At 41.1% G+C, this 22,406-nt stretch overlaps 1 protein-coding gene across 2 annotated transcripts in view; it reads right to left on the bottom strand.

Annotated features, from left to right (window-relative positions):
• The window catches only part of lrp5 (low density lipoprotein receptor-related protein 5), a 180,160-nt gene that overhangs the window by 24,632 nt on the left and 133,122 nt on the right, over positions 1–22,406 (bottom strand). For both annotated transcript variants that reach the window (XM_052029526.1, XM_052029527.1), the window contains exons 8-10: positions 5,749–5,965; positions 3,763–4,052; positions 2,668–2,894 (exon numbers count right to left, since the gene is read on the bottom strand). In XM_052029526.1, the coding sequence (XP_051885486.1) occupies positions 2,668–2,894; positions 3,763–4,052; positions 5,749–5,965 (734 nt within the window). The remainder of the gene's footprint in view (positions 1–2,667; positions 2,895–3,762; positions 4,053–5,748; positions 5,966–22,406) is intronic.

Here is a 22,406-nt window from a genome sequence, read left to right as displayed (position 1 = left end):
ATGGTGGAGTAACCTGCTGTGAAACAAGTTTGAAAGATCTCGAAGGGCAAGGACTCTGGACACAGTCTTTGGAGTTAAGATGATTTATTTACAAAGACAAACATGTGCAAAAGGTAATGGGAGCAACACACACACACACACACACACACGCGCATGCGTGCGCACACCGGTGATAGCGAGCATGGAGGAATCACAACAAGGGTAAGATACGCACACACACAACGAACTGGGTATATAAAAGCAAGTAACAGTCAATACGATACCAGCCACCCCTTGATTCAGTGCAGGCACAGCTCTACGCTAGAGGGATATCCTAACTAATTTCCTTAAGCAGTGCACAGCTTACCTCAGCATCCCTCGGAGACAAAAAAAAGAGAAAGAACCAAGCACATGCGGCACTCTTTATAGTGCTGGAAGGCTGGGGGTGGTCCAGCCCAGGTAGTTCAAAAGGACCAATGGCCCAGTACAAAGGTGCTTAAAAGACCAATCATCAAGTGTGCACTTGATGGGTGGGGTGGAGCCGGACCTTGATTGACAGTGGTGTGTCTTCCGACCAGTTAGGGGCAGTGCTGTCATCCGACCAGGTGGGGGCAGTGTTGTCACGTGAGAGCCACGACCTCCACAATCACATGACAGCCATGACCTCCACAATACATAACCTTGATTAGTATAGCACCTCACACAACCTTAGATATTCCAACTTACTTCATTGTTGTAATATGGAGAGGCATGACTGCCACTTGAGCACAGCAATGTCCTATACAGAACAGAAATGTACTTGACTCGATTACCAATATTCTATTTCGGTAAAGGGATTACATTAACCTTTGAAAACAATCCCACATTCTCCAAAAAGGAAGGTAGAACCTTTACTTTCACCTAGAATGGAGATAGTGCCCAACACATCTGAAAGGTGGCAACATTGCTACCTCCTTTATTGATGTATCAATCAAAATTATATACACAAGTCTCTGAGGAGGAGCGTGCACCCATGATCCTCTTTCTGATTTGGCAATAGTGTTATTACTGAATTAAGTCTGTCATCTGAAAGGTTAAATTATTGACAGATTGGCAACAGTTTCATTCATCTTGCATCGTAAAAAGCAGATTGCCCAAACTCATTCCGTAAAGAATATTTTCAAAAGCAGTTAATAATCAGGATTTAATAACAGGTTAGGTATGTTCTTCTCCTTCTAAATAGATGCTCATTCCCACTGTTGAGGAGATCAGTTGTCATCTTGACCCAACCAAATCTTAAGAAGGTTAGAAAGAGTAATTAACTACACAGGCATCAAGCATGATGTAATGAACTGCCTTTTGCAGCACAAAAAATCCCAAATCAAGCATCAAATTCAATATGATTTATTGTTTGCAAATTTTGTGAATGCAGCTTCAGATAATGATAACTTGCACTATACACAAATAACTTGAGATTCAAGATCGTTTTTAAGATGTTGGATGTTCAGCCAAGAAATAGCTGTAAAGGCTGATTCCCCCAATGAACTACCATTGAGTTTGATTCCCCACAAAACTTGAAATCAGCTGATCTTTGTAGTCTACCGCAACTAATTATAAACACTAAACCACGATAATCCAGCATCCTCAGGACTTTGGTTGTGCTGGACTGGCAAATTTTCTGTACTACTGGATATTAATATATTAACACTATTTTTTCAAAAATGTTACATAGTCGTATAATGGATTTGTCAGTGAACCAGATGAGCCTTAAAGGAAGCAGTGGACTCAGGGTCCTAGTGAGTTTAAAGGGAGCATGGGAAATAGCGCACTAGTGAATTTAAAAGGTATAGGAATGTTGGCCCTGGTGAGTCTAAAAAGGATGTGGGAATGGGGTCCTAGTGATTACAAAAGGAGTGTGGGAATCGGGCCTTGCTAAGTTTAAAAGGAGTGCAGAAAATGGGCTGGGGTGAGTTTAAAGGGACTGTGGGAAATGAAACCTTGTTGAGTTTAAAGGGAGCACAAGAAATGGGGCCCAGTGAGTTTAGAAGGAGCACAGGAAACGAGGTGAACCAGATACTGACCCATTGAGATTTCCAAAAAATCAAATAGTGGATTATTGTTTTCCTGTAGCTCCAGTTGTGCTACATTTTATAGATACGGATAGGAAAAACTTTGAGGGATACGGGCCAAATGCAAGCAAATGGGACTCGCTTAGATGTGCATCTTGGTTGGCATGGACTGGTTGGGCCGTAGGGCCTGTTTCCATGCTGTATGACTTTACTGTTGATGTTAACATACTGACTACTTACTGTACTGACACCCAAGATTTCATGTTAAACAATGCACTGAAACACAAAACAAACCGACTTGTTTATAATGGACAAAACACCCATGTGTAAACTGATAAAGTTTGTTAATGTTTTATGTTTTTATTTTCAATCTTTCAGGATTCATAAGGTCTTGATAATTCTTAATTTGGTAAGATAAATATTAGAAATCAACTTCAATTACATCAACAGGCACTAATATGAAAACAAAATAGGCTGTAAATTACAACCCAAGAAATCTGAAATGTTACAATGCTTGCAAGCTAATGTTATTTCTGTAAACCAAAGGATTATAATTTATCTTCAAGCCTACAATTAAGTTTCTAACAAAAGTTTAACCTTTAGAACAAGTGATAACATAACATACTTAGCTTTCCCTTACCCTTCAGAAGGATCAAGAGCCAAAGCCCGAGGATTGTCCAGCTCTTTCCATACCAAGACCTGTCGATATTGCCCATCCAGCCGCGCCACCTCAATTCGATTGGTGCCCGTGTCTGCCCAGTAAAGGTTTTTTGACAACCAGTCCACTGCCATTCCTTCTGGGTAATCGAGACCAAACTCAATCACATGTTCAACAGAGCTTCCATTCATAAAAGCACGACTGATAGTCTATAAGAGAAGAAAACAATATAAAACGATGAAATACCTTATACTTATCAATCAACATTTCATGTTAAGCAGTCAACAAGAAATTAATTATTCACCATTCAAAAGCTTCAAATATTTGCTTATTTTCTATAGAAAACAAAATATTAGCCAAATGTTTCTCGAGAAGGGGAACATCTTGTTAACTAAACAACACTCAAAAACTGTTTACTTTCTCTCCAAAGATCTGCATTTAAAAGTGGAAATTTTAACCTCTCAAATTTTATCAATTTATATGAATTATGAAACTGCCAAAAAAATTAAACATTTATCTTCATGCAATGTAAATGCAATGGAATAGCCAAAATTCTCAATTAGAAACATGCTATAAATCATTGAAACTTGATTTACTGGTCTAGTTGATTGTACAGGCTCTCTTCAAAACAATATTTGAACTAACTGGAAAATAATGACATAATTTCTACATTAAAAAATATTGTTTATATTTTCAGGGAGTTCCTCTGCCAAACCATAATCTTTCCAAAAGAAATAGCTATTCAGTCCCAAATTCTCCCAAATCAAATTTATTAATTCAATTAACTATTACTGGCAATTGTGACCTGCATCTATTTTGTGTATGAGTGCATACAATTTATTTAATTAGAAATGACCTCATATGCAAAAGAGTTTTAATAATGATATTTCTGTTTTTTTTAAACATACCCATTCAATATTACAATGCAGAAATAGGCCATTCAATCCACAAGGCCTTTGCAGTCTCTGCAGAAGTCTAATCTCGCTCTTGGTTTCACTGATAGATTTCAAAGCTAAACCCTTTCCTTAATATACAAAAAATTCTCATGTATTTTCAGAACAGATGACTACTTGTTACCTTCAAACTAATGTCTGTCCAATAAATTCTGTTATCAGAAACATCAAAGTCAAGAGCAGACGCTTCCTTCACTCCTGTTAATGGAATTGCCACATCATTGTTGTTGGTTTCCAAGGAAATTCTACGGATATCTGCCCTACTGGAGAACAAGAGGAAGGCTTCGGGTACAATGCAAGTTTTCATGTCCATTATTAACTCCAGGCCCATTGGACAGGCACACCGTGGACCCTGAGGCACATACAGACATAGGTGGCTGCAGCCACCATTATTCTCTGAACACGGGTTTGTTCCTGTAACAGTAATATAAAATAATATTATTTAAGGAATTCACTACAACAAAAAATATTACTAAGGACATAGAGCAACTTGAGACTTAATTTTGCAGTTCTTCCACAGTGGGGATAGTGCATATCTGTAAACAATATTCTTGTGTTGAGAGGAGAAGCAGCAGACCACTCTGAATATGTGAAGTCCACTCAGTAATAAATATACTCTGCAAAATGAACACCCCAGAGAGGTGACTTTCAGCATTAGCCATTTCCTTCTCCTGTCACGAACCCGTAAACTGCACTACGACAGGGGTCAAGTACTTTTGAGTACCTTTCTCAAGAGATTGGGCCAGACCACGCAGGTGGTGAGCTAACAATTCAACAGATAAAGGCTGACTAGCTGCAGTGTATGTCAGTGCATTTTGGACTTTAGCACCTGCAAACTACAGTGCAGTAGTATGCAAAACACTAGAGATCAGATGCTGGCCCACCTGACCACCTGCTTCGTCCCTAAAGTCAGCGCTGCAGAAGGGTGGACCCTAATCTTACTGAGAGATGGGCTGGATACAACTAGTATCCATCCCTTTGCCTTTACACAAGCCAATTTTCACTAATATTAATGTTTTCAATTTACATTTGTTGAATGGGTCTTAAAATAAAATTCTATTAATTTTTTTAGTATATATATTTTTTAAAAAGTTATTCCAATTTTTTTCCAAGCGTCTCTCTCATCAGAGAGATTTACAAACAATGGAAAAGAGTAAGTGAGCTTACAATACCCAACGAATACTTGGTGTTCGCAGTCAGCACTGCTTCACAGAATGGCAATATAGTGAGGTTGTGAACAACATAACAGCAACTTGCCATAAGGTAGAAACTGTAATTTAGCAATGTGCTTCACATGAGCACAATCTAATTTTTTTGCAGCTACCATCGGGCAGGAGGGACATAAGCCTGAAGTCCCATATTACCAGGTTCAAGAACAGCCACTTCCCTTCAACCACTCAGTTCTTAAACCAACCGGCAAAACCCTAATCACTAGATTTAGCAACACTATGACCACTTCGCATTAAAATGGACTTTGTTTTTTGTTCCATTTGTGTTTTCTTGTAAAAATTGTGTATTATTTGTTTGTGTTTTTCTTGTGAACGTTGCTTATATGATTCTATATGCCTGTGATGCTGCTGCAAGTAAGTTTTTCATTGCACCTGTGCATACACGTACTTGTGCATATGACAATAAACTCAACTTTGACTTTGATTCTGGGACTGGTGTCCATTGACTCAATCAAAGAGATGGGACATAAGTAGAATCTCGAAGGGAAGAGGCAGAGTGATTTAGGAAGACGATTCCAGATTCCATTGCAGTGGTGGAGCAACGGAAGGTGAAGGTCTCATGTATGACTGTTGGTATCCAGGGGAGACTAATATGAGGGATATTCCAGCTCACTATTCTCCATATGCTGGTGCAGACATAAAGGATTGGCAAGATATTCAACTCTGAAGCCACTAAAACTATCTTGTCTTTATGTGTGAAGAATAATCACCCACAAATTACTTGGCACCCGATGGAAATATGTGTCATGGCTTCAGCAAAGGAGAACCAAACCAGTGCAAATTGCAGTTTGGAAAAGTGGTCAATAGTCAACAATAAAGGCAGGGATCCTGAATGATATTTCCATAAGCTCAAGTAATGCTCATCCACCAAGATAACATACCAAATGCTTTTGTAACCCTTGTTGCCTTCAATCCCATTAGGTCCGGTAGCTGATCAATGATTATTTCCCTCTCTGCACGGTGCTTATGAACACGTTCAATGCTCCGTCGCTGCCAGTCAGTCCAGTAGATGTAATCACCCAGTAATGTGAACCCAAATATGTGAGGAAGCTTATCTTCCACAAGTGTTCTACGGCCTGTTCCATCTACATTGATTACCTGTGGAAAGCAGACACAAAAATATCCAGGTCAGAGAAAAAGACAGGATTGGTGTGAAGGATCTGAATGCCAAATATCAAGAAGGTACGTGTACATTTTAAAACAGCTCCAAACTGTCATTTTTCAATATCAGTTCATATGGTAAGACCTATTACTGCCCATACAGAGCTTGGTATGCTTCATATCATTTTGCTTACAGGGCACCAATCCAATGTCAAGTCCCAACTGAGCTGGGGAAACAATTGGCTCAGAATGTTTGTGGAAGGAAGATGAAAACAGGAAGCAAATTTAATTTCCACAGTTAAAACCACAACCACTCAAGGGATTAAAATATGCTTAATTCATAATTCAGTTACGGCACATGGTTTTCATATTCTTCTCTGTTGAGACCATGTGAACCCAGATCATTTGAAACAAAACAAAATTTAATATTTTTAACTTTATTGTGAATATACAGTATATATCAAAAAACAGAATTTAAAAGAATGAAAATGCTATTAAAAAGAAATGTTAAACAAGGACTATCAACTATAGATCTGTATGTCCAACTTGGTAACTAAAGCATACAAGAGCCAGTTTAATTTTTGAATTAACAAATGTTTGTCTAGCAATAGTAAGGGTAGACTACCAATAATAAACTGCTACTTGATGGTCATGCACTCAAGATGTAACGAATTATTCAGGATCTTTTTTGCCTACTTCAGCAAATATACTATTTCACTTATACTCAAAGAATATGCAAGAATTAAAACTTAGTCAGAACCAGCATTATACCTTAATCAATCATTAGCCTCAGCTCTGCAGATAGATCACATTTCAAAGTCAGTTCATGGACTGAAGCTTTACTCAAAACATTCGAACAAATAACCCCAGGACTACATACTAGCTAAACAATCTCATAATCAAGAACTCAGATGAAAGCCCTGCAGTCCTGTCATATGCAAGTGTTAAGTGGTGGGGACAACAGAACAACTAATGGGAGGAAGTGGTTCTGAGAAAACTTTCCTCCTCAATGTGCTGAGCAGTAAAGATAAGGCTGAAGCAATTTTAATCATGTTTGAGCAGAAGTGCTTCATGGATGATTCACCTCAGCTTCCTCCTGAGTTCCTCACCATCACAGAAGCCAGTCATTAGCCAATTTGATGCACTCCACATGATATCAAGAAATGGCTGGGCACACCAGATACAACAAAGTCTATGGGACCAGACAACATTCACACTATAGTATTATGGAATTGAACTCCAAAATTAGCTGTGCCTTGATCCAAACTGTTCCAATAGCATTACAATACTGGCATCTATCTGACAAAGTAGAAAATTGCCCAGGTATATGCTGTTCACAAAAAACAGATAATTGCAATCCATTTAATTATCACCCAATCAGTTTTTTTTCCTCAAACATCAGCAGAATAACGGAAGAAGTTATCAAAATGCTATCAAGTAGCAGTTAACCAAGAAAAAAACTGCTCACTGATGCCCTTTGAGTTTTCACCAAGACCACTTATGTCCAGACCTCAAAAACTTGTCCAAATATGGACTAAAGAGCTGAACTGCAGAGTTAATGTGAGAGTGACTGTTTTTGACTTCAAGGCAATATTTCACTGAGTGGAGTGTGGCATCATGGAACACTGGTAAAACTGAAGTCAGTGGGCATAAAACATGTGGCACAAAGGAAGATGGTTGTGGTTGTTGAAGGTAAATGTTCCCAACCCCAGGGTACTGCCACGGGTGTTCCTAAGCACAACCATCTTCAGGGGCTTCATTAATGACCTTCTTTTCATCACGGGGTCAGAAATAGGGATACCTGCTGATGATTTCTCAATGTTCAATCCTTTAGAAAATGAAGCAGTCCATATCTACATGAAGAAAACCTGGAAAACATTCAAGGGCTGAGAGATGGCAAGTAACATTCATGCCTTGAATGCATCAGACAATGGCCAACCCAACAAAAGAGAACCTAATCATCTATCCTTGACATTCGCACTACCATCACTAAGTCACCACATCCTGGGAGTCATCCTTGACCAGAGGCTTAACTGAACCAGTGACATAAATACTAGGCCGATAACACTAGTTTAGAGGCACGGTATCCAGTGCTGATGATTCACTTCCTGACATCCCAAAGTCAGGAAAAAGTCAGAAAAAACAGTAAAACATACATCAGGCTGCTGTTTATTGATTACAGCTTGGCGTTCAACACCATCATCTCCTCAGTACTAATCAACAAGCTTCAAAACTTGGGCCTCTGTATCTCCCTCTGGATCCTTGACTTCCTTATCGGGAGGCCACACTCAGTGCAGATCGGTAGTAACATCTACTCCTCACTGACAATCAACACAGGCGCACCTCAAAGGTGTGTGCTTAGCCCTCTGCTCTACTCTCTCTACACTCATGTCTGTGTGGCTAGGAACAGCTCAAACGCAATCTAGAAATTTACTGATGTTGTTGGCAGAATCTCAGATGGCGATGACGAGGCATGCAGGAATGAGATAGATCGGTGAGATAGGCTGGTTGAATGGTGTCGCAACAACAACCTCACACTCAACATCAGCAAGACCAAGGAATTGATTGTGGACTTCAGGAAGGGGAAGTCAGGAGAACACACATCAGTCTTCATTGATGAAAGGGTGGTGGAAGGGGTGAGCAGCTTCAAGTTCCTGGGCATCAACATCTCAGAGGATCTATCTTGGGCCCAACACATTGATGCTATTACGAAGAAGGCATGCCAGCGGCTCTACTTCATTAGGAGTTTGAGGAGATTTGGTATGTCACCAATGACTCTTGCAAATTTCTACAGATGTACAATGGAGAGCATTCTGACTGGTTGTATGACTGTCTGGTATGGAGGATCCAATGCACAGGATCGAAAGAGGTTGCAGAGGGTTGTAGATTCAGCCAGCTTCACCACGGCACAACCCTCTCCACCATCAAGGACATTTTCAAGAGGCGGTACCTCAAGAAGGCGGCATCCATCATTAAGTACCCTCACCACCCTGGACATGCCCTCTTCACGTTACTACCATCGGGGAGAAAATGCAGGAGCCTGAGGGTTGTGCCATGGTGAAGCTGGCTGAATCTACAACCCTCTGCAACCTCTTTCGATCCTGTGCATTGGAGCCTCCATACCAGACAGTCATACAACCAGTCATGATGGAATGCACTCTGCTTGCTTGGATGAGTGCAGCCCCACAACACTCATGAAGCTTGGTGCACACATTATCCTGATATGGAAATAAATCACCACTTAGCCATCCGGATCTGAAACCTTTAATTTCCTTCCCAACAGCATTATGGGAGTAAAAATTAAAACAAAGTGCAGATGCTAGGGATCTGAAATAAAAACAGAAAATGCTGGAAACATGTAGTTTACTTTGTTTGTGGGATCCTGGTGTGCACCAATTGTCTGCAGGTTTTCTTACAGCAGCTAACATATTTTAGAAAGCCCTTCAATGCTGTAAAAGACTTTGAGATGTTCTGAAGTAGTGCAGAGCAGAGTATAAATGCAAGCTCTTCCATTTTCTGTGGTAATCAAAAATTGAAACAAAGAAAGGCAACAGATTTTCCTAACATATTTTTATTGCCAGAACCATAAAATTATAAATCTGAAGGAGGTCTGTCAGCCCACTCTGCTTGTAAGGATTCAATAAAAGTTGTTTTGGATAGGCTGTTTCCCCTGGCTTCAGGTTCTAAAACTTAAGATTCATGGCCTCAAGGAAAAGGGTCAGTCATTTGGGATTGAGATGAGGAGGACTTATTTTTTTATGTTCAAAAGAGCTGTGAATGTTTGAAATTCCCTATCCCAGAGGGCCGAGGATGCTCAGCTTTTTGAGTAGATTCAGAATTAAGACGGATAAGTGTTTGAACAATAAGGAAATCAAGGGAACTGGGGCTTGGGTGGGAAAATTGAAGTGATGCAGAAGATCATAACCAACCTTACTCAAGAACAGAAATGTTTATGCTGCAGGGCCTAATCCTGTTTCAATTTCTTATGCTTTCAATCTGATCTAATATCTGTGCTATTCTTCTACATTTTCCCAAAAACCTTTCCAAATAAATTTAACCCCCTCTCACTCTATGAGGTGTGAATGAAACAACAGTTTGTGTGGGTGTGAGTATGTGTCTGAGTAAGTGATAGAATGAAACAACAGTACTTCTGTCTGTCTGAAGCTCACTTTGATATACATTGTGAGATCTTAAAATTTCATCTCGAATTTCTCCACGGTATGAGGATTCTCAAACCAGAAGAAGACAATTGTTGCTACTTCCCACCACACCTTTTGAATGGTGACCCTAACAGGTCTCTTGAACCCTTAGAACACCAGACCTCCTTCCTGGTCTCAGCCACCAGGACTTCTCTCCAGAAAGAAAACTGGAGTTCTCTCCCTCTCCCTCACATGGTGTTTTGTTGCTGACTTGTTGCCACAGAGAGTGTGCCTTAAAGAGCTGACACTCCTCCATGACTGCTGCACAGCAAAGTGTTTCCAACTGAGCTAAACTTGGTCAGGTCACATCTGGAACCACACAAGTCCCGTTTTAGCACATGATTCTGGGTACGAACCACCATACTACAATTTCTAAAGTATTTTTGGATAACTACATGATACTTGCAGGAAATCCAATTGGACGCCAGCACTATCTGTTTAATTAATCAAAAAAGGAGTTAAAACCAAATTATGACTTCCAAGTTCAACTATATTGTATGTGAAGATTTTTCTTCAACCTCCCTTGAGAAATAATTTTCAGCCTAGATTTGTCATTGATTTCAAAACTAACAATAAAAAATCTTTATTCTTTTCCTTTTCAAAATCAATTTGAATTTTGAAAATTTCTACCTGATCCTCTCAAACTTTCACATCCCAGTTAAAATGATTCAGAGTTCCAATTCTCCTAACTTTTTTCTTTTCTGTTAACATGCCAGTGAACTTTCACTACATTCTTCCACTACTTTCCGTATCTTTCATTTAATAAGGAGACCAGGTGTTACCAGTATTTCTGTTGCAAGTGTGGCCAAATACAAAGTCTCATTAAAGATTTAGCAATAATGATTTATTTCTATGTTTCATAAATTGCATATATTTTTAGGCAGCAAATTATTGCCACTTGCCATTTTGTGGTCTTCTCTATTTGCATTCCCAGCAATCAATGTAAATGCAACTTCAAATTGATCTGTTCTATCCAGTTATGGATTCTACAAATTTTTTCACAGCGTTCTTTTGCAAAAATATGCCACTTCACAATGATTGCATTTCCCTTCATTCAGTCTTCATCAATTTTACTTTCCATACAATCTTGTTTACTCCTGTATTCTCTCTTAAAGACTGTATTTTGTTACTTTGCTATCAGGAGTAAGTTTCCAGTTAACCTTCTTGCCACCATGTCCAGATCACAAGTTTGGTGAAAAGGAGCTTCCAGCATAGTCATCTACCCTCAGCTCTCCACAAAAAGCTCTACTTGCCACTATTCAGTGTTTTCTACCAGGCAACATTTACCAATTTCAAAAGCTAAATACTGTGAAAATCAGAAATGAAATGAACAACATTGGCACTACTCAGCAAGTCAGGCAGTATCTGTGGACAGGGAATTGTTCTGATGAAGGGTCATTGATCCGAAATGTCAACTCCTTTTCAGGACATTGGTCAGTGATAATTAACCTGATTCTGGCTCTCTCCACTGATATTGCTTCATCTGCTGTATTTTGATTTATTCTATTAATTTCTTTTAATGTTGCAGATACAAAATTTCATAACTAGCCCTTAAGAGGCATGTTAAAAATCACCTGAAAATTCATACATTATAATAAACAGCAACATTATTTGTCTATTTCTTTATTTATCAAGCATTATTTTCTTCTTTAAAATTCATATGATTCTCTGATTACTCTAGGGCTCAGAAAGTTCTCAATAATTCCACTCCATATAACAAACTCTGAAGGTTAGTCATAATAATCACTTGGCTAGTTGGTCTATATTTTCCTGTTTAAGTTTGTTTGTACTTTTGAAAAACTTCATTCAAGAGGGTGTGAAGATGCCAAAGGGTGTTGGAATTGGGATTAAGGTATATTGGCTGGGAAAAAAGACAAGAGTCTTATTTAAGGATAGTGAAAGGAAATAAAATTATACCTGGAGCTTATTAAGATCTGGTGGGCAATTATCAAATGTAGAAACAAGCACAAAAAAATTTACCTTATTATAAGTTAATGAATTATCAATTAAAATAAAAATAAAGCAAATCCAAATTATTTTAAATACTTGATTAACAAATATGCATTGTATATATTATTAATATTATTTGCTTAACTTAATTTGTCTGCAGATCAAATAACATTTACACTACTTCCAGTGGGAAAATTGCCCAGTCTGCGTGGCCTTTTCTTCCCTTTCTGTACAGTTTGTTTACAGAATTCATGATGTTGTATTAGTTCTAATAGCTCTCTGCAAACAAGTCTGACACGGCTGATGGCAACAGCAACAACTGGTTCTCTAAAATGTAGTCTAAAAAGGCCAGCAAAGTGCAAAGGTTCCTGGATTCGTTGGTGAATGCAGCCAGTTTACAGTGATTTGGCTAGTGGGGCCAACAATGCAACACAATAGCAGTTATTCAGTATCATCCAAAAACATTACACTGGCTTCCACACCCAGCTCTAACTCGCTGTCACCTCTCTTGACCCTCCAACTTTCCTAAGTTGCCAGCCTGCTTGTTGAACATCTGAATGAGCTGATACTTGGCTGAATGAAATATTGGGAAAGCCAAATTCTGTTTTTTTTATCCCTCGTTCTCTCTGTCCCTTTCTCTCTCTCACACACACACACACACACACCCAGCTCCACAACAAATGTCCGAAACTGAACCAGTCTTCTCACAACTGTGGTGTTACATCTGTTCTATCTATAATTTCTTCTGAGCATGTCTGTAACATTAACAGATTCTGCGTCTGCCTCAGCACACCTGCTGCTAAAACATTCAGTGATGCCTTTGTTACCTTCAGTCTTTGAAACTCCATAGTGTGCTTGGCTGGGAGCCCAAGGTTCTCTTTTCATTTGTTTTAGCTCATCCAAAACTCTGCTGCCAACAATTTGCATCAAGGCACATTTACCCAAAATCTCATGTTGTTGACCTACCTTGGTGTCTCAATAAGCAAAACCTCAGTTTTGAAGTTCTCATCCTGGATGTCAAACCCTTCTTGATCCTCACCCGTCCCTACCTCATCCAGTTTGACAACTAAGAGGCCTCAGTATTTGGCCTCTTTCTCTGATTAACTGCTTTATTATTGCCTTCCTTGCCTTCAGCTGCTTGACCCCCAAACCATGGAATTCCGTCCTACATTTTTGCCTTTTTAACTGCTCTTTACTCTTCTAAAACAATGTCAAATTTGATTATGTTAATGTGAAAATAGTTAAGATGTAAACATTATACAAATGGAAGTTTGTCAGGAGATTAGTCAATATTCAGCATGGACTAAAATTGCACTTATTCTTGCTGCTGACCGAACAACATTGTCCAAGTGCTCAATGAGCTTAACATGAACACATAAAAAATGGAAGCTGGAGGCCATTAATTCCCTCCGTCTTCTCTGCCATTCAAAACTAACTTGTTTTCTTTCTTTCCCAGTTCTGATGAAGGCTCTTGAACCTGATTATGTGAACTGTTTCTCTTTCCACAGATGCTACCCGACTTGCAGAGTGCTTCCAGCATTTTCTGACTTTATTTCAGATATATTTGATTTGATTCCCTCATCCCTCAATCAAATCACTGATATAGATGACAAACAGCTGGGACCCAGCATTGATCCCTGCAAACAATTCACAGCCTGCAAATGACCCATGAACAACTTTCTTTCCCCAGATATAAAAATTCTGGAAAGCGCTCATCTTGTCAGTCAGTATCTGTGGAAACAGAACCAGAGATAACGTTTTAGGTGAGAGACCACAACAAATGGGAAAGAAGTCACAAGTGTTGTTTGATTTGCTCAGCTTTTGTATCATTTTCTGTCTTTTTTTAATTTCTGATTTCCAGCATCTGCAGTTTTTTAATTTTTCACTTTCTTGCCCTGGAACTGGTACCTGTGCCCTTTGAATTGAAACTCACTTGTCCCACACGAGTCTTTGCACCCCTCATTCAACCTCTGATCTTATTGACCTATGCCAGTTTGCATGTGATTTGGAAAGTAACCCAGAGATTACTACATTTCTAGGTCTGCTTTCTAATTTGGATCCTGGTTGCTCAAATTCTTACAACCAAACCTACATCTCTGTTCTACGTTTGTCATTGCTTCCCACTTGGACAATGATGAGATCTTTTCCCTCCCATTCCAAGTTCATCACTGACCCTGAGGAGATCTCTAACATTAGGCAGGCAACATAGCTTTCAGGACTCTTGACTGCAAAGGACCGTACAAGTCCCCAGAACCTGGAGCCCTGGGGAGTGTTAGCGAACAGCGAGACCTTGGGGTACAAGTACATTGTTCCTTGAAAGTGGTGACACAGGTAGACAGAGTTGTGAAGGAGGCATATGGTGCGCCTGCCTTCATCAGCTGAGATGCTGAGTATAGGAGTTGGGATTTCATGTTACAGTTGTACAAATTGTTGGTTAGTTGCATTTGGAGTATTGTGTACAGTTCTGGTCAACATGCTATTAGGAAGCATGTGGTTAAGCTTGAAAGGGTACAGAAAAGATTCGCAAGAATGTTGCCCGGACTGGAGGGCTTGAGTTATAAAGAGAGATTGGATAGACTGGGACTGTTTTCCCTGGAGTATAGAAGGTGGAGAGGTGACCTTCTAGAAGTTTACAACATTATGAGAGGCATAGATGGGATAGATACTCACAGTCTTTTCCCCCAGGGTAGGAGAGTCTAAAATGAGAGGGCATAGGTTTAAGGTGAAAGGGGAAAGATTTAAAGGGGATTTGAGGGTCAAGTTTTTCCACAGAGAGGATAGTGGATATATGGAACATCCTGTCTGAGGAAGTGGCAGAGGTGGGTACAGTTGCAATTGAACAAGTACATACATAGGAAAGGTTAAGTGGGACATGGGCCAAACGCAGGCAAATAGCATTAGCACGGATAGATACCTTGGTCAGCATGGACAAGTAGACCGAAGGGCTAGTTTCCATGTTGTATAACTTTTTGAATCTAAGAAACTATACTGTGCCCTACCATTCCCTTGATCTGTACTACAGTGCTGTGGGCAATTTGTTTATCCTCACTGTGAGTTCTGCTCTTATCCACACAAGCTGCAAGAACTTTGCCCTTGTTGGTAAAGAGCAACAGTTGAGACTCCTCCAACATTAACTTCTTGATCTCTATACCTGCCTTAGTCACAGTTACATCCTCCTGACCCTCTTGGCTGACAAGTTCTGTAGTTCTTAAACTAAGTAGCATGACTACCTCTTGGAACAAAGTATCCAGGTAACTTTCCCTCTCCCTGATGCATCACAGTGTCTGAATCTCGGTTTCCAGTTTATCAACTCTGAACTAAAATTTCTTGCTGGAGATATGTTCACTGTGGATCACAATGATTTCTATTATCTCCCACATGCTGTAGCTGCAACACACCAAGTGCCCTGCCATTCATTTAATCATCTGAATAATTTAATTTGTTTAATTGCTTAAATATAAAGCTATACTATTGCCCTCATCTCAATGAAGTTCCTTATTTACCAAAGTCTTGCTTGTGGACCTGCACTTAGTGAGGTCTACACATTGTGCTAAAATACACCACAAGGTGTCCATTCCATATGGTAGTGTGAGCTGTAGTCCTTAGAAGGAAGTAAAAACAATTATTCACACCTACATTCTTCAATCTTGTTGCAGTCTTTTCCCCATGTGGTAAAAATTCTATGAAATCTGGGAAAGGCATGTAAAATGAATAAAAAGTATATTCCAAGACTGAGCCAGCAGCCAGTAAAGCTAAATATCTTTATCTCTTGTGGCTGTGCTAACATTGCTGCCAGCTGCCACCCCCTCTTTAACTGGGTCTTGGCTCAATGAGAGCAGAAGTATAATTTTGTTTAACTTAGAATGACCACAAAAGTTAGTCCGCCACACTACTAGCATCTGTGTTGTGACAGCCATAAGAGCAGAAAAGATGCAGTAGCCTACACAGTAAAAAAAAAGTATATCTACATTGTGATATTCTCAACATTTGACTCCTTTTTCCTGTGGCTTTACATTTAGCCAGGCATACCAGCTGCTTTCTTTAAAAGAATCCTTCCCACATGTTTTTTCAACCACATCCATTTAGGTTCAAAACACACATCAAGGAAACTCGGCTGCAGACAACGTGTCCAACTAAAACTCCTCAGATTACCAACATGATAATTTGCATTTATAAAGTGCTTTTAATGCAGTGAGTAGTTCAGAGGCATTTTACAGCAGTGCTCTGAATTATGGAAAACACAGACTTTCTTCAGATGGGTTGTGAGTGTCCTCACTTACTCTACACCTTAAGCATCACATTTAAATTGCAACAATGAACGATACTTGTAAGTGACTGGCTCAAATGATATCATCAGTCAGATGCAAAGTAGACTTTCAACTAAACTTTGGACTTTTGAAAAAAATCATTAGGTTACAATAAAAAAGGTAAATGAAGTTACTTTAAGTATTTTTTGAGATCTTTATAGCCACTAACTTGGTTCCCTGATGAAAGGAGATATTAAAGTCAAGTTACCTGAAGATAAGTTATTTACATACAGCAACATATACACAAATGTATCCAACATATTTTATTGAACACTGGTTCTTTTCTGAAAAACGAATGCCGTAAAAAAAAGTCACACAGTGAAAAAGTCAGGATTGGTTACTCAGGTCATTTCTATATTATTGAAGGACAAATTTGCCTTTATATAGTATCTTCTCTCACTTCACTATCAAAAAGCCAATCAAATTGTTTTTGAGCAGTCACCCTTGCATTTAGAGAAACATAACAGTGTGGCGACTCACCGTCTAGTCGGGCGAACCGGCTCGGCAGTCGGGTCGCGCGGTGTCGGAGCGACGAGGCCCAAGATGGCAGCGGGCCTCGTCTTTCCGAGCGACGGGGAGAACCCGCGTGCGGGAAAGTCCTGATGACGTAGGACTTACGTCATTGCCGGTTTTTTGGGCGGGAGTTTTCTCCCTTAAAGGGCCCGCGCAAGGCAGGAAAATAAACCAGTTCTGTTTGGCAATCCTCCGAGTGAGTCTTGTTTTATTCCGCGGTAGCAACCGCTACATTGGTGACCCCGACTGCCCTCACGGTAGACGCGTCCAACACCGCGGTGGGTGGGGTACTGGAACAGCTACTCGAAGGCCGCTGGCAACCCTTGGCATTTTTCAGCAAACACCTTAGACCGCCCGAACTGAAGTACAGCGCTTTTGATCGGGAACTTCTAGCGCTGTATCTGGCGGTCCGGCATTTCCGATACTTTCTAGAAGGCAGGCCTTTCACCGCTTTCACCGATCATAAGCCTCTGTCCTTTGCCTTCTCCAAAGTCTCCGACCCCTGGTCAGCTCGTCAGCAGAGACAATTATCCTACATTTCCAAGTTCACAACTGACGTCCAACATGTCTCCGAAAAGGATAATGTTGTTGCTGATGCACTTTCCAGACCAACCATCCACAACCTATCCTTGGGTGTCGACTACACGGCCCTGGCTGACGCACAGCAAGCCGACGATGAACTGCCCAGCTACAGAACTGCAGTCTCGGGTCTACAGCTCCGAGATTTCTTGGTTGGTCCAGGTCAGCGGACGCTACTTTGCGACGTTGCGACTGGTCAGCCCCGCCCTATAGTCCCTGCAGCCTGGCGGAAACGCGTTTTTGACTCGGTACATGGGTTGGCGCACCCGTCCATCAGATCTACTGTCCGACTGGTCGCCAGCAAGTTTGTCTGGCATGGCCTGCGCAAACAGGTCAGTGAGTGGGCCAGGACTTGTCCGCACTGCCAGACGTCAAAAATCCAGCGACACACCAAGGTCCCACCACAGCAGTTCGAGCCTACCCGTAGGAGGTTCGACCACATACACGTCGACCTCGTGGGCCCTCTGCCGGTTTCAAGAGGAGCCCGGTACCTCCTTACTATTGTGGACCGGTTCACGAGGTGGCCTGAGGCAACCCCCCTGACTGACATCACAACTGATTCCTGCGCCCGAGCGCTGCTCACAACTTGGGTCTCACGTTTTGGCGTTCCGGCCCACATCACTTCAGACAGAGGCACCCAATTCACTTCCAGTCTCTGGGCTGCATTAGCGAACCTGCTAGGGATGCAGCTGCACACCACCACGGCCCACCATCCTCAATCAAACGGGTTGGTGGAACGTTTTCACCGCCATCTAAAATCGGCCTTGATGGCCCGCCTGAAGGGTCCTAACTGGGTTGACGAGCTGCCTTGGGTCCTGCTCGGCATACGCACTGCCCCCAAAGAAGACCTCCGCACTTCGTCAGCTGAGCTTGTATACGGGGCGCCACTAGTTGTCCCCGGGGATTTCATACCTGCCCTTCGGGACCAAGGGGAACAACCCCCAGCAGTCCTACAAAGACTGCGCGAGAAGCTTGGCGCCTTGGCCCCGATTCCCACCTCATGGCACGGTCAAGCCCCATCCTGCCAGCCCAAGGAACTACGGGACTGTAAGTTTGTTTTCGTTCGCAGGGGCACACCTCGGGCGCCATTGCAACGACCATATGAGGGACCGTTCCGAGTCATACAGAATAACGGATCCACTTTTATTTTGGACATTGGAGGCAGGGAACAGGTTTTCACGGCGGACCGCCTCAAACCGGCCCCTTTGGATCTGCAACAGCCTGTTGAGGTTGCTACGCCGCGACGCAGAGGCCGCCCCCCCTAAGCGGCAGCTGGCACAGCCCACGGACCTTGGGGACTGTCTCACCGGTTCTGGGGGGGGTTGTGTGGCGACTCACCGTCTAGTCGGGCGAACCGGCTCGGCAGTCGGGTCGCGCGGTGTCGGAGCGACGAGGCCCAAGATGGCGGCGGGCCTCGTCTTTCCGAGCGACGGGGAGAACCCGCGCGCGGGAAAGTCCTGATGACATAGGACTTACGTCATTGCCGGTTTTTTGGGCGGGAGTTTTCTCCCTTAAAGGGCCCGCACAAGGCGGGAAAATAAACCAGTTCTGTTTGGCAATCCTCCGAGTGAGTCTTGTTTTATTCCGCGGTAGCAACCGCTACAACAGCCAATTTGGACTCAGGAAGGTCTCAAACAGCAATGGAATAACCAGATAATTTGTTGTTGTAATAAATATTGGGTAGCACAGGTCTTTCAGTAGTGCCATAAGGCCAAGAGTACAGAACAAGTGTGGGTTAGGGAATAAAACTCAGTGAATAGGGGGAGATGGACAGCAGGTAAGGGAGATGGTGATGATAAGAGAAGAGACTACAATAGGTGGTGCTGGTTACAAAGTGTTCTCTGACCCCATTCCTCAGCTTCACCTCATTCAAATCTACACCCTTTGACCAGGCAAAACCTTAAAAAAAAGTAGACAAAAATAGCTTTGTCAGAATATCTGAAGAAAGCTTTCTGAAAAATGTCCAAAATCCCTGTTCCAAGAACAGAATCTATAAACTTGAGGAGTGACAACTGTTCATGTTTGCACATGTACCTTTTCACTCACTGGTAAGTCGCTACTGTGCTACATAATCAAAGACTATAAATCTGTCTTTAATTCAGTCATAAGATTTTTGTACAGTGACTCTGGAGAGTCAATATAACATGCCATCTAAAAGCCCCTTCCTGCCTTTTCAGGTGAACATAAAAGATCCCATGGCACTCAAAGAGCTGTGCTGCCCAATATTTATCAAATCAACAAATTATTTGGTTATCCCATTGCTGTTTGAGACCTTCCAGAGTACAAATTGTCATTTTATGTTTCTATAAATGCAATAATGACTAAAATTGGCTTTTTGATAATGTAAGCCCTGAAAAAGACACTAAAAATAAAGGAAAATTCTTCCTTCAATAAAATAGAAATGAGTTAGGAACCAGTCCTAACATTTTCACTGGGTAAGTGCAATGAGAAATGATGCCAGATAAACACAGAAGATACCTTAAAGTGGTATCTACACTGAAAAACACCTATTCCTTCTAAGGATTTATTATATGGAGACTTTTAGGGCATAAAAGAAGGCCTTGTTGCATTATAGTTCCACCAAGATCAGGAAACATCATGGTTGCTGGTGGGTTACTGCATTGAAGGAGACCATTCTGGCCATTGAAGTTATGCTGGCCTGAAATATGAGAAATCTAATCACTGCAATTTTCTTGTAGACCAGCAGTTTTGAATTGTCCAGCTCAAAAGGGTATGGATGCACATTCATCGAGCATTTTCAAGGCTGACATTAAGAGACATTTGGATACCAAAAGAAATTACAAGATTTGGACAGGAAAGTAGGCTTGAAGCACAGAATCAGATCTTATTGAATGACAGGGAGTTCTTTTCAGATCCTCATAACTACTTATTCCTCCATATTCCAAAAATCCAAAAACCTCAAGCTATAAGGACACCATTCAACTTATCAAGTCTAGATCAGCTCACAGCACAATCCTGTTCCCCATTAACCTTCCCTGTAACCTATTCCTCCAATATTCCCATCAAATCCCCCCAGATTCCACCCCTCACCCACACACTGGGGGCAATTTACAGGGCCCAATTAACTCACTGACCCTGCACATCTTTGGGATATGGGAGGAAACCCATGAAGTCACAGGGAGAATGTGCAAACGCCACACAGTCAGCATCCGAGATCAGGATTGAGCCTGGGTTGCTGGAGCGGTGAGACAGCAGCACTACCTGCTGCACCACTATGCTGTCTTAAGTAGAGAGTTCCAAAGATTCATAAACCTTCCGAGAGAAAAAAAAATCACTCTCATTTCTTTCCTAAAATGGACCACCTTTTCACAACTTGGTATGGCAACTGCTCTGCCTGAGACTGCAAGAAACTGCAGAGAGTTGTGGACATAGTTCAGCACACTACGGAAACTAGCCTCTCCTCCATGGACTCTGTTTACACTTCTCGCTGCCTTGAAGCAGCCACATCCCATCGGACAGAAGATACAAAACCCTGAAAGCATGTACCACCAGGCTCAAGGACAACTTCTATCCCGCTGTTATAAGATTATTGAACTGTCCCCTAATACGATAAAATGGACTCTTGACCTCATAATCTACCTTGTTGTCTGCCTGCACTGCACTTTCTCTGTAACTGTAATACTTTATTCCGCACTCTGTTATTGTTTTCCCTTGTACTGCCTCAATAGACTGTTGTAGTGAGATGATCTGTATGGATGGCGTGCTAAACAAAGTTTTTCACTGTACCTCAGTACATGTGACAATAATGAACCAATTTACCTATTTTCAATGATAGACCATCCACATTCCTCTGATGCAGAGAATTCTAAAGATTCCCAACCCACTGGGTAAAGAAATTTCTCCTCATGTTAGTCTTAAATGGCTGACTCCTTATCTTGAGTTAATGTTCCATTGTTCTCTCTCTCCAGCCAAAGGAAACAAACCTCTCAACATTTAACCTGTCAATCTTTCAAAGTATCTTTTAAATCTAAATATAATCACCTCTAAATATTCATCTAAACTCCAATGGGTATTGGACAATCCTGCTAATTGAACATCTCTCTTACCTTGGAATCAATTTGATGAATCCATGTAGCACTACCACCAAGATAAACCTGTCCTTCCTTGTGTATGGAGACGAAAACTACACAATGTGCTCCAAGTATGGTCTCATCAAAATCCTGTAAAATTGCAGCAAGAATGCCAGCCTAATTGCTTGCTATACATTCATGTTAATCTTCTGTGTTTGCGAACTAGGTGCCCCTATTCCTTCATCAGCCAACATTTACTAGTTTCTCAGTAATTTTTTTAAAATTTGCTTTTCTATTCTTTGTACCCATATTTATATTTTCACATTTTTTCACATAATAAAATCACTTCCTTGCCACGCATAATCTGTAAGTATCCCTTTAAAGGTGCTGTCTTCCTAAGATTTCACCTTCCCAAACAGCTTTGTATTTTTCCAAAGCTGATCGTTTGTCCATTATCTGATTCCAACATGTAACTTTACCTAAATTCAAAACTCAATTCAGATTTGATCATTTAAAGAAGGACAGACAAACATGCTTACTGGATGTTGAAGCAATGACAGCTCCTAATATTGATGTAGTCTTGTTACACCGTTCCATGAATAATGAAGAAAAAATAACCATTGATTATACTTAGTAAATGAATAGCTGAGGGAATTTAGTGCACACAATGTTCCTGCCTGAAGGCACAAGTGAAAAACGCTCTGATTGAAACATTTGCAAGTTCCACTTTGCTTAAAGCCTGGCAAATTTTGAAGGAATGCAGTTTAAGTATCCCCCATTTAAAACATATGTACCTGTTTGGACAGGTTTATTATGCCATCCCAAAACCTTGAAATAAGAACCAAAATCCTTGCCATCA

This window comes from Pristis pectinata, chromosome 14, assembly GCF_009764475.1.
Source record: "Pristis pectinata isolate sPriPec2 chromosome 14, sPriPec2.1.pri, whole genome shotgun sequence".
Classification (NCBI taxonomy): Eukaryota; Metazoa; Chordata; class Chondrichthyes; order Rhinopristiformes; family Pristidae; genus Pristis; species Pristis pectinata.
Note: the sequence above shows the minus strand (reverse complement) of the source record. Positions and strands in the feature narration are given on the sequence as shown.